We start from the raw sequence: 13,188 nt of genomic DNA on the forward strand, positions 1-13,188 counted from the left end.
TGATCATGCCCTATTCTCTGAAAAAAAACCCTTTTATTCTACCATTACTACTACACATTTTAACCACACAATTTAATAACTAACAAACAAACTACTATAGCGATGTGAGCCATGTGAAGGATGCCATCTACCTCCTGCAGTAATGGTCAGGCATGAAAAGAAGAAACAACTTCTCCTGGCTAGATGCGACCAAATTTGTAAGTTATTTCAATAAACGCTGTCTGTAACCCTGATCCCGCCAGGAAATTGGCATAAATTTAAATTTTCTCCATATAAATTTATGCCATTTTATAATGCCATATTGGTACTTTAGAAAAACCAATATTTTACAAAGTTTCAACCTTAGAGAACGATGTAAATTAATTTCAATATTTATCTAGAAATTATTTTTAACGGAGAAATGACAGTTTTTGCCCTTTTCAATCGATTTCGACCTTGAACTTGATTATCTAGCTTGAACACGTATAAGTTTTCTATAATATAAATTCAAGCTGATTGTACAGTAACTGCCCACACGCAACCCTTCAATAACTCACGTAATTCGTATCAAAATTGCACAAAAGTTTTAGAGCATATAGATATGGGTCAAACTTAAATTTCCTAAAGGTTTCGTAAAATTTCATTGATGAGAGAGGGTGTGGCACGCCATTCCCATTCAGCTATTCAGCTAGGAACTCCAAAGTTTCTAGACACATTTGGTTTGATAATTGAAGTGCTTTCCCAAAATTTCAAGTTGGTTGTTCACAATTTAACCGAGTTATGACTCTTTTAAGATCTCGCAGATACGTGATTTCGGCACTTAATCAGTGATTTCGTCACCCACCCACCCCCTTTGCGGTACTAACTGTTTTTTAGGATAATAATTAAGACACCCACCCTTTTTGCCGGCTTTAATTTTGCGGTACTAACTGTTGAGAAATCACGGTACTAACTGTGTCTTGGTATATAAAATAAGATACCCACCCATAAATTGCTTCCCATTGCTTTAAACAGCTCATTAAGCATTGTAAATGGACAAATTATACCCGCTATTTAGTAGGGGTTTTGTTTTCAATGTAGTCGAATTAGATAAAAAAAAGAGAAAAATTCAAAAAAAACCCAAAAAAAAGGAAAAAAACCTCAAAAACCATTCCCAAAATTGAAATATGAGGTAAAATGGGTTTTTTTGGGGTTGGACGTGCCCCCCTTAGTACCATGTATTAACTGTTTTCTGGGAAATGAGCAGCAGACCCACCACTTAGTACAAAAATACTAACTGTGTTTTGGAAAAAATATGACCCACCCTCCCCCCCCCCCCCCTAACGTCACGTACGGTACTAAGTGTATGATCCCCCCCCTCTTCAGTTACACTCACAAGAATTTGTGGAACGATATCTAAAGTACTGTGTGTTAAGGAAAAAATCGTAATTCTTCTGTGCACTCAGCTTTAATCAGCTTGTAACTTAGTCATCTATTGTTCAATCAAATATTAATTTGAAAAGGTTCTCGTAGGAATTAATGTGAAGGTTTACGAATTGGCTCGATACCTTGAAAATAAAACCGACTAAATATAGCAACCGATGTGACTTAACCAAAAACATTTAAAAAAGCTTTTCGAGTACTTTTCGAATATTTTCGAAAGTGCGAATACTTTAAGGGGGGGGGGGGGTTCACCCTGATTTTTTTGTGAAACTTGTTTTCGAGATAGCAGTTGACCAACAAACTAGGACCGGTGACCAAACTGTTGAGGGGGTACCGGACCCCAACCACCAAACGGTGCCCGCGGTGCAGCCACGCCCATATTCTGTCCAAATTAGGCCCAATTTAGCTAAATACCCTGAACATGCCCAAACCCCAGATTTTAGGTGGTCTACTTGTAGCTAGTGGTCCCCTGAACCCGTATATGAATTTTCATCAAGATTGGACAAAAAATGGCTGAGTTATGAACCAAAAACCATATGACCATATTTGGGCATACGCACCAATTAACATTTGATCGTTTTTGGCCCATAAATTGATAAATATCAATATTTTTGAATGAAACTAACTTTACATGGAAGGTAAGCCTATACTACACATTCTCTATGAATATCAGCTCAATATCTACATAACTGTGGATTTTGTGTTCAAATAATCGCAAAAAATGAACAAAATTGCCCATATATCTCAGTTCGCGATATTTGCAAAACTGACTTCGCTCAAAACAATAGAACTTAATAGGGTTTCAATATTTTTACATGAAATTTTCAGAATCAACGTAGAATCGCATTTCGACCTTAAGTTTTGGGACAGAATTTTGAGTTAGGCCTTTAAAAAAATTTGGCTGCCAAATTCCAAAATTTGCCGGGCATTTTTCAGAATTCGGCCGTTTTGAGCGAAGTCAGTTTTGCAAATATCGCAAACTGAGATATGGGCAATTTTGTTCATTTTTTGCGATTATTTGAACACAACCTCCACAGTTAGGTAGATATTGAGCTGATATTCATAGAGAATGTGTAGTATAGGCTTACCTTCCATATAAAGTTAGTTTCATTCAAAAATATTGATATTTATTCAATTTATGGGCCAAAATCGATCGAAATTGGTGCGTATGCCCAAATATGGTCATATGGTTTTTGGCTCATAACTCAGCCATTTTTTGTCCAATCTTGATGAAAATTCATATACGGGTTCAGGGGACCACTAGCTACAAGTAGACCAGGCCACCTAAAATCTGGGGTTTGGGCATGTTCAGGGTATTTGGCTAAATTGGGCCTAATTTGGACAGAATATGGGCGTGGCTGCCCCGCAGGCACCGTTTGGCGGTTGGGGTCCGGGACCCCCTCAAAAGTTTGGTTACCGGTCCTAGTTTGTTGGTCAACTGGCTATCTCGAAAACAAGTTTCACAAAAAAATCAGGGTGAACCCCACCCTCCCCCCCTTAAAAAGTGCCAAAATACATTGTTTGTGTCTATATTTTCCTAATAGGGAGTCATTTGCTCTGCCAAATCATAAACGGTTTTGGAGTATGTTCCCTTAACCCATTAGGGACGATAGGGTCGTTTTTATGACCCACCTTTTCTAGACGAAAAACCAAATTACTAAACGCTATAACGAATCTATAGCATATATACTCAAAATTTATTGGGCTTCATTATATGTAGCCCAATAAATTTTGAGCATATATGCTATAGATTCGTTATAGCGTTTAGTAATTTGGTTTTTCGTCTAGAAAAGGTGGGTCATAAAAACGACCCTATCGTCCCTAATGGGTTAAAACACTCACATTTTTCTCCGTTTACTCAAAAAAAATATGCATATAAAGGGACATTTGGGAGCAGGACTGTAGAGCGGGGGACTATAGAGCTGTAGGGAGTACTTGGTCAAAAGTAGGACCCTAGAGCGGGGTCAAATCGCAGGTGCAATGCGCATTTAATCCAGACAAGATACTAACAATTTCACCTTAATTTAGTATCATGCCAAAGTCTTGCAGATCATGCCTCTAGCAGCCTGGTGGCTTGTATGAGCCTCTAGTAGCCTGGCATGAGTAAATAAACAATAAACATGTTAGGTCGCCCAATTTAGGTGTCACATGTAATTCGATGTTCAAAATCCATGGCATGTAAAATGTCAGGTTTTTCCATTTTCCCCATAAAAATGTATGCCATTTATGCCATTTTAGGAAAAGACTGTCACAACTGACAGCGTTTTGAATTTTACCTATCAATTGATTCCAAAAGATGAGATTATTGCGGAGCTTCAAATTCATTGTACATCGCGTCGTTTTGAAATTTTCAATATTTTACATTCGGATCTGAAATGTTTATTGGTTATAACAAATTAACCCTCCTTCAGGTACTAAGTAAATCTGAGGGAGCCATGTGTCAGACTCAAATCCTACAGAAAATATCCGACCTCGGGCTCAAAGATACAAGGTAAGTAAAAATAAGTGTCAAATAACCACAAACCTTCTCACTCAATTGTAATTAGTAATTAGATTTCACTTTCCAAAATTAGAACTGTTAAAAATCTTCTGAATTGACTTACCCTACCGTAAAGAATTTCCGAGAAATAGCCTTCAGAAAGGTTAGAACGGTTAATAAAACCAATCTAAACATTATAAGATAGGTGCTAACTGTCAGAAAAAGATGTCTGTAACAACAATTATAATCTTATCAATCGTAAAGATTCTAAGAATTGTCTGTCAAAAATAAAGAATTGAATGTAAATTCTATGTGTTAATGAATTTGTATTATTTGCAGGGTTCCAAACAGCGGAGAAATGGTGATGAGAGCGTTGCTAGCTAACTCAACTGGTAAAAATCCAGTGATCTGCAAAGTGGAGGACAAGAAATTCGTTATTAACGTGAGTTAACCATTTTATATATAAATACCACGTTTATCAATGATATAAATTTAAAGAGACTTGAGGATATTGTTTCATCCCACCACCAGACTTGTTAATAAACCATGTAAAACTTCAGTAAGAATCTGGGACCAAAATAGCCCAGAAAAACACCCAAAAATAAATACTGTCTTAAGATGCATCCAGGGTTTTAAGTTTCTCCATATCCAAGGTTTTTGACTGTGGTGGACATTTTTTAACCGGACGCATCGATAAAGAGAAATAAATCTTGCGATCAATTAGTTTACTCTTTTTTATAATATTGGGAATATTGCAACAATCCTCTTAATTTTATTCGCATCTTAGGTTAGTAATGAAGTCCCCATTATATTCAAATAATTTACAGTAAATTATAGTAATGTTGATCTTTCTTCCATTATTTATTTATAGCTACTGGACCCTGGGGACTGAAAGCACCTAGATTTTGTTTTGTCAGATATTCTCCCAAGATCCTTCTCGTTTTATACTACGTTTTATACTATGCGAGAAGCAACATTAATATCAATCTCTTAGTACATTATTATGTACCATTAATACATAGTGTACCATTATTATTACTACAGTCGCAATAAAAAACATGTGCCCCATTCCGCATTAAAAGCTACCTTAATCTCGCTGGTCATTTAACCATGACATAGTTATAATCGGGTTTACCTTGCGTCACCATCAATAAGTTTGAGGCATAAATCCTACTTTAACATTTAGTGATGGTTTGGTCTCCCTAATTTCCTTTATATAAGGATAAAAGATATCCTGCAAGGCACACCCGATGCTGTTTCGCAATCTTTGCACAATAGGAGGCCCGTGAAAGTCGTCACTTATTGTATCAGTTATTGCTTCGATAAAACGTCATGACATCACAACTATTTGTACCATTCCCTAATAGAGATGTCTTAGAGAAGGAGCAACCATTCCCGTCAAAAAGTGGTCCAAAACAATATCTCAGCCTTGTACCACACTTAATGGAAGTAAATCTAGTATATGGGGGGGGGGGGGGGGGGGGGGGGGGGGGGGGATTACTCATGATCCCCCCCCCCCCCCCCCCCCCCCCAGTATATAATAAGAACTAGTTTATAAAGCAAGGTAACATGAGCTGTAGCCTGTTTAAAGTGTTCTTATCAAATGTAATAGAAAGATGAGAACTTAACATCAGTTTACGTTAAGTACACTAGTGCCATTAAGAGGGGGAATGTTGGGAAACAACATGCTCCCTCTCTAGTGGCTGTATTACACAGTATCTTCTTGCTCCCTTTTTCCCCTCCACTATTGTTTTACTACCTTCATAGCTCATTGCTTCTCTTGTCGTGCCCTTATTTTAGCCGCCCTTTCGAACCCTTTTAGTTACTTTCCACTTTTCGGTTTGATAAGACTTGAAGTTAATGTTAATCTATATTAGATGTTTCTTGTGAACGAATACTCGTGAAATAGCAGCAGCATACTAGAAGACCCTTCTTTGGTTGGGGAGCCATTTTCGTCTGGGCAGGTTATGTTCCGGGATTTCCTTATTAGTTAGGAGAATATTGTCGTTTTACTAAAAGCTTTTTCTAGAAGATTACAAGGAATCTCCAAAATAGAAGATGGCCTGGTTCAGTATGACAATCTTCAATACTATGTAGAATGTAGATAAACGGCATCAGATTATCAGTCAAACTTACCTGTGAATGAAGGGAAGTCAATGTTATTGAATCTTTTCTCTTCTGGATCATGCTGAAAGGCAGTAAGTCTCTCACCTCGCAGTAGTTATACACCATCAGTTGTTGATGGAAATGACTATATTATTCAATTTGCTTGCTCAGCCTCCAGCCTTTTGTGGTTTGTCGATATCCCCATAGCGGTCCTTCAGAGGCCTGTCCAAATCTTGTACGCGCGCGTGCGCGTAGACCACATAATTTCAGCATCAATCCTAGTCACTCGTAAACAAACTGCACTGCTTTCAGCATTTTCTGTGTCTCAAAATAATTATAATGACATAAAAATTTTCTTGACGCTGATCCAAGATGTGATATCCCGTCGCTCTTGCAGAATTTCCTCAATTTTATGAGCGGTTGAATCATGAATGACATTACCTGTTATTACTTCACTCCAACCCAAGATTAGCACCCTATATATTCTCTTAGATCATTACGCAACCTACAATAAGTGTTCCTTAGATGTTACCATCAACCATGACGTAGTATTGTGTATTGAGACAACTGAAACACCACTAAAATGATCCCAATAATTTTATTCTTCCAGGACAACCACAAGGCGTCTATATTTACCCACGGTAAGCTGTTCAGATTCGCTTTAAATATACCCACGATTTTATCTCCAGCATTAATTAAATATCAATTGTATTATTATCGAACTCCGATTAAATTTGGTTAAATTTAATTGTGATTGCAGACAACATCTGTGCGAACAAAAGGCAGCTACCTCAAAGAAAGAAAGCAAAAGCAATATCTGACGACTTCGTGGACTCAGATTCGTTGATCCATGCAAAAGAGGAGAAAGTCAGCTACTCTCCTTACTCGTCACATAGCGTCAGTTACATTTCCTTATGATACTTATTTGCACTTCCAATTATTTTCTGGGCCCTTCAGCGTTTTCTGTGTAAAGGTTGCTAAGAATTTGACTCTCAAAGCTAGCAAATCAGACCGGTGCCGGAAATTTCCCGAATTTCGGGCTCTTTACCCGCAGTCTTACTAAGTTTTGACTCTTTCAGTTTGACCATGCCCGCAAGAACAAAAGGATGCGAACAAAGCCGGCTGTTTCAGTTTCGAGGTCCTCTGTAAAATCATCTATTCTCCTGAAGGAAGCTGTTAACTCCACAGTACAACCCTCCTCGGAAACCAGAGCTGTTGTGCAGGAAATGCTCAATGGAAACAGCGACATCATGAAATATGACGGCATCGCCAAGGTTAGTCGCACTTTAGAACTCTTAGTAAACGTTTTCTTTTCCCGCCCTTGTACGAAACGTTTGACTATATTTAGTGACGAAGATAGTTTACAAATGTGATTTTCAGAAGTGTCTGAACATGGAAGAGTTCATGAACCTGTCCAAGTGCCAGCAGCGTTACCTCGCCTCTTTACTGCCCTCCTCGGACGTCAGAAAAGAACGTAACAATCTGAAGTAGGTGTATTTTCGTGTCCTTAGCGGTGATCTGGGGCCATGTTGACGTAATCTCGGACAATGATTTGTAATAATAAAGCCATTTTATGTATACTAGACCAGGACGAAGCCCATATTGTTCTTATACACGGCCCTAAACTCGGAATCGTTAATATGTATTCCCTGACACTCTTGTATTGTGATGGTTGATAAGTCTATTCTCCAGACTGGCACCGACTGCTCTCACCAACTCCTTCTTTGTTTCCTACTTCCGTGAGTGGCAGGACAAACTCGGCAAAGGTAAGCAGTGCAGCTTCAACTTTATTCAAACCTTCGACACGGTCATTTTGTTATTTGATCACCAGTCACTCAGCTGATTTCTATGAAGTTCATATTATTGTAACTGTATTGTATATTTTATAATGAACCAAAGTCAATGATCGGTAGATTACATTAAATCATTGATTGATTAAATTGCCAATGCTTTCCTAGACTTGGTGACTAAGGTGTGATTATTTTATCATTGACCACGCCTCAGTCATGATGCGAAATATTTTCAAACATAATCAATTATAATGAACCAAAGTGGTGCTTTTCTATCGTGCAGTTTTTCATTAGATTATACCATTTAGGAGAGTTGTCGGTTGAATTCGCTGCCAAGATTAAAGCTGAAGCTGATAAACAGGTTTCTAGAGACCCTTGGAAGGAAACCTTCTTCGAGGATGTCTGGGGATTCTCGTAAGTATTGTTAACTAATCAATAACTAATCAAGTATTACGTTTTTTCATAACGTCTGCGGTAAGGATTAGGATTTCCGTTTCCGGTATTACAATCCTGGTATAGTGTTTAAATATTGATAATATGGTTATTTTAGGCGAACGGAAGAAGTACGGAGCAGCAAGTCAAGGTTGCGGCAGTGGCACGAACCTTTTGAGGACAGCATCAAAGAAGCTCTGGCTCTAGTTCCCACCACTTTTTTCATCGCTCCGACTCCAGACCCCTTACAAGAAACTCTAACTCCTCCAACATCAGACGGCTCAGAACACGACAGGTCACACTCGTTAAACCCCGATATTACTGATAAGGATCTCCACATTCTCACCCCAGATCATGAAATCGATCAGGGTCCCGAAAAGCTCGAGTTAGAAGAAAAGGTCCATCAGACTCATTCAGTTGGTGGTTTCGATTCAGATGTGCTAGAGGAACCCGAGAGTCCTGAAAATTCTATGATAGAAGCCGGGATTGGCATTCTTTTTGAAGAGGAAGCGAGGACACAAACAAATGATAATTTTTGTGGAGAGACTTCTGACCCACCTCAGGAATCAAATCAATCTTTAACACTCGAAAAAGAAGATTCAAAAGAAGTCCCTTCAGTAAGTGATATTGCTACAGCTGATCCTGAACATCTTGATCGTCCTATATCATCTGAAACGAACTCTGAGTTGGTGGAGGCATCGTTAAATCTTGATTTTCGAGAAGAAATAACCCCTCCAGAATCACCCAAGAAAGTTCGAATGGAACATCAAAATAGTTCTGAGCAGGGTTCAAGCGTTGGTAAAATAAAACTGGTTATCACAATGGGCGGCCAGAAAGAAACTGTGGAAACTGAAGCTGTGGTTGTGCCACATATCATTAATCGGAATGATACGTATGTTAAGCCTGAAGTTTCCCAAACTCCTGTTTCACCAATCAAAGCTTCTTATATGAAGCATGAAGTTTCTGAAACTCCAATTTCACCTATCAAAAGTCCGCCTTCTAAATATCTTGGAGACTTGGATCTGGAGTTAGATCTAGACCATTCGATTATGAGTGATTATGGTGTCGAAAAGAAGCGCGATTCCCTAGGTGATTTAGATGATCCTGAACTGAATTGCGACTTTATCAATGAAAAGTCCTGTGATATCAAGATCGAGAAGCACCCTGAGGAACCGGTTTTTTCGGTCAAACCATCTGACGAGATGCCCTTCGAGACAGTGACAAAACTTGCTGTTTCTGACGATATCTCTCTTAATATTATGAACGAGATCAAAGTTGATTTGAAAATCCCGGAACCGAAAGCCAAGAAAGTGGATCCTCCACCAACACCAGCACCACCTGCCCGACAAAACGGTGTAGATGTTTCCAATCCTCTGAATATTTACAATTCACCGAGTGCTAGCTCGTCAACCTCCTCCTCCCCTAGAACCGACACGGAGCGAAGAGAAAAACTTACCCTGAGAATTCCTAAGAAGGACATCGTTTTACCTCCAGAAAATGTTCTTCTCTCAAAGAAGCAAAAGTCTAAGAAGCGTAAATCGAAAAACAATTATTACTACGCGGATCAAGGAGGTCCCAGCAGTCAAATACCACCATATTTAGGTGGCGGGTACAGTCCGGATTTGTACGGAATGTACAGCGAAGAGGAAACGGATCTACGGAGAATATCGCTCCAACAGCAACTTCTTGCTGAAAAGGGGATCAAAACAAGCTCCATACCTGTCGAGCAAACACAGAACCTGGTGAAAAACATGAGAGAAAAACAGCAAACCCAAGCTCTTCCAAAACTGACGAAGGCTCCCTTGGAACACCAACCCATGATAGTGTTAGACAGTGGTTCTCAAAGGACGCCAGCTCACAAGTCTATACCTGTTGTCAAGGACCCTAGTTTGAAATCTGCAAAGCCGTCAAGTTCATCACGACAACCACCCCCCTACTCTCGGTCCGACAGCAGTGAGAGTATAAGGAGTGCGCTGAAAGCCAAGATAAACCAGCGGCGGTACACGGACATGCCATCCCCGCCCTCCCAATACCCAAACCTGAGTAGCGGCAACCACTGCTGCTACGTAGTGAAGGGAAGCCCGGGGGAGTGCGTGTGTTCCACCGCTCCCATGCTCTTCTGCACTAAGTGCTACCATCTCTCCCATTCCACCTGCTCCAATATTCTGTGCAGCAATTGTGGAGCACTTTTCAAGTTCAATTGATCATTCTTTTTGCCGCTACTACTAAGCAACTTGTCTGGTTTTGGACATGATGTTGAAGCAGTTACTTCTATAAACTATTGGTAATTTTAAATATTGTACAGCATAGGTTATATAATTGGTGTATAAGCTGGGGACTCAAACGCCCGACTTTCGATATAGGAAGGCATGTTCCACAAGACTTCTCACATCGAATATTGGGTCCCTTAACTATTTTGATGATGTTATTTTTGCTCGAGAAAGATAAGCCCGAATAGCCCTCGGAGAGTAATTAGTTATTACTAACAAGTTAATTTCTGATAATCTTCTTTTCACTGCAGCGAGTCTGGTGATGATATATATTTTGTACATAACAAATATGCTTTGATTGTAGGATACATTGGGTGAAGATCTTTCCCCCCCAGCGTGCCCGCCGAATTGATACGATATATATATATTTATGTTTTGTTTACAAGGGGGTCAGGAGATTTTTTGACATGTTTTCATGATCAGTCAGTGGATATTATGTTTCCATTTTTAGAATTAGACGTGGCTCTTAGCGCATGCCAGGTCACTGCATGACATTACTCGTTTTAGGAGGAAAGCTTATGAAATTTTGTGTTTAAATTTGTTATGGTTGTTTCCAAAAAATTACCCTTATAATTAATCAATTATCATGTTATCAACGTGTTTAGTTCAAGCTCACGTTTGAATACACAAATGCTCTTAAAATTTACATTGATTTCTTTTTTTCTTGTATCAGAATCTGATGGTCTTATAGTATGGAAAATCAGGATCAGAAATGTTCGCATTTCAATATTTTTACATGATGCATGACACTGTGATTGTTATCGTTTCACTGCTGAGTGAAGGCCGAAATCTAGGGATAGTCTATCTTTTTTCTAAAACAAAAAGTAAGTTCTGCCTAATGTTATGTGATTATTTGGGTCTAAATTTGGGTTCGCTTGAATTTGAAATATTTATTGATTTTCAAAAGTTTAGTTTTTTAATCTTATCGAGTTATCTTAACCGTCCTTTCGGTCTTAGGATTTTCTTTTAATCTAGTGTAATTTCCATTTAGATTTACTGACAAAACCAACTTTTAATTCTATTCTGTTTGCTGAAGACACCAAGAAAAGGGGGTGATTATCACTTAAAGCTGTCAAATTAATTACCGAGGATAATTTCGAAATATAATTTGGGTAATTGTACACTGCTCTGTTGAAATATAAATTGTGTTCTCAAGTATTAGATCAGCAGTTGGTTTGTCAGATACTATTTTTACCAATTGCAATGGGTTGCATGCCATAATGACCACTCCTACCTGTTCATTTGTTCTATGAGCTAGCCTCCTTTGCCCCATGCCTAATTTGTCCCAGCTTTTGAAAATTTTTGAAATGCAAATACCGCTTTACTGAAAAGGACAATTTAAAATTTCCCCCAAATTCTCTAAATCATTTCTGGGTCTGATGCTGATCTGAACGTACTGAACCAATTTTTTATGATCTCTGTGCTATTGATAAAATGGTAGCGACAGCTTTGAATTGTTTTCCGGCCGAAGATAACCTAACGATGTATATTGATGCCATTATATTATTAATTTGAGATTGAACATACTCCTAACAATGAGAATCAGGGACCAGTTCCGTGTCCTATATTTAGACATTGATATTATGCAAAGATTCGTTAAGTTCTATTTTTCTAATGTTTGATACGAATACATGCTTGCTACACCAAATTGATTTAGCTGTAACAGTATAGTTTAGAGACCATACTAGATACAGACTTATTTGAAATTTGTGTTGTAATTTGGAGTATTTGGTTATGTCTTCAAAATCAGAAACTGGTATTACTCGTTTTGTGTTGAGTATTATCAGTAAATCCGTCAAAAAACCCCGGCCCCTAAAATACGGTTTCGGTATGAAAATTACAGAGTTGGACTCGTCGACGGTAATATTTGGAACAAATATCTTCCGAGTATCACCCTTAAGTGATTCAGCATTATCTACACGGAAAACACAGTAGAAATGACAGACGCTGCAACCCCTTTTGATCGCGCGCGGTCCATTAACATTCCAGACAATTTATACCCCCGGCCCCCCCCCCCCCCCCCCCCACGTAATAACTTTTTGAAATTGTTCAATATAGTTATATGTGAACGACCCCTATACGCCATACGGTATACAACGTGTAGGAACAGATTCATTGACATACGTTGCATGCCACTTTTCGCGCACGAAGCGAGCGTCGCCGATACGTAACATGTATCGACAGATTCATAGGTTTATAACCTACCAGGACGCGCGCCGAGTTGAACTCGTCGACGGTCCTGTATATGGAACAGATATTTCACGAGTATCACCCGTTAAAAGTGACTAATTGCGTCAAAAGTTTATCTAGCTTGCTAATCTAGTTAGTCCATTCAGTTAATCATAATGGACTAGACCGGCGCACGCTACTTCGAGGAAATTTAGACGAGTACAGAGTATAATCCGTCAACGCATTCGTCATATAATAGTATAAAGCAGCCTGGGGACTTCAGGCTATCATGTTTCTAAACATAGAGATTAGGCGGAATGACATAACAGGCTGAGTGCGGCCCAGTATGCAGTGAGGGGTCGTTCACGTATTACGTATTCATCCGAGGGGGGGGGGGTTTGGTCGTTGATTACGTAATCAAAATTTTAATTTTTTAGCGATTTTCGAAATACCGATTGGACAATTTTCATTCATTATTGATTATGTAATCAAAATTTTCGTTTTTTTATTTTCGAATTTGTATAAACCATTTGACATATTA

General features: G+C 38.8%; 2 protein-coding genes across 2 annotated transcripts in view; both read left to right on the top strand.

Annotated features, from left to right (window-relative positions):
- LOC134816918 (transcription activator BRG1-like) overlaps positions 1–13,188 on the top strand; it is a 762,051-nt gene that overhangs the window by 63,309 nt on the left and 685,554 nt on the right. The window lies entirely within an intron of this gene.
- LOC134816914 (putative Polycomb group protein ASXL3) lies at positions 85–12,231 on the top strand. Its single transcript, XM_063825938.1, has 10 exons — positions 85–197; positions 3,813–3,892; positions 4,220–4,322; positions 6,597–6,627; positions 6,747–6,883; positions 7,066–7,260; positions 7,367–7,473; positions 7,679–7,752; positions 8,085–8,190; positions 8,327–12,231. Exons 1-10 carry the CDS (start codon positions 153–155, stop codon positions 10,410–10,412), a joined length of 2,964 nt encoding a protein of 987 aa, XP_063682008.1. The 5' UTR covers positions 85–152; the 3' UTR covers positions 10,413–12,231.

Source organism: Bolinopsis microptera, chromosome 1, assembly GCF_026151205.1.
Source record: "Bolinopsis microptera isolate Bmic1 chromosome 1, MBARI_Bmic_1.0, whole genome shotgun sequence".
Classification (NCBI taxonomy): Eukaryota; Metazoa; Ctenophora; class Tentaculata; order Lobata; family Bolinopsidae; genus Bolinopsis; species Bolinopsis microptera.

Bases quoted from the DNA above. Each gene is read 5' to 3' on its own strand.
- LOC134816914 (XM_063825938.1), top strand. From the start codon at position 153: ATGAAAAGAAGAAACAACTTCTCCTGGCTAGATGCGACCAAATTT. The intron at 198-3,812 runs GTAAGTTATTTC...ACCCTCCTTCAG, and splicing joins GGCTAGATGCGACCAAATTT to GTACTAAGTAAATCTGAGGG. The intron at 3,893-4,219 runs GTAAGTAAAAAT...TATTATTTGCAG, and splicing joins CTCGGGCTCAAAGATACAAG to GGTTCCAAACAGCGGAGAAA.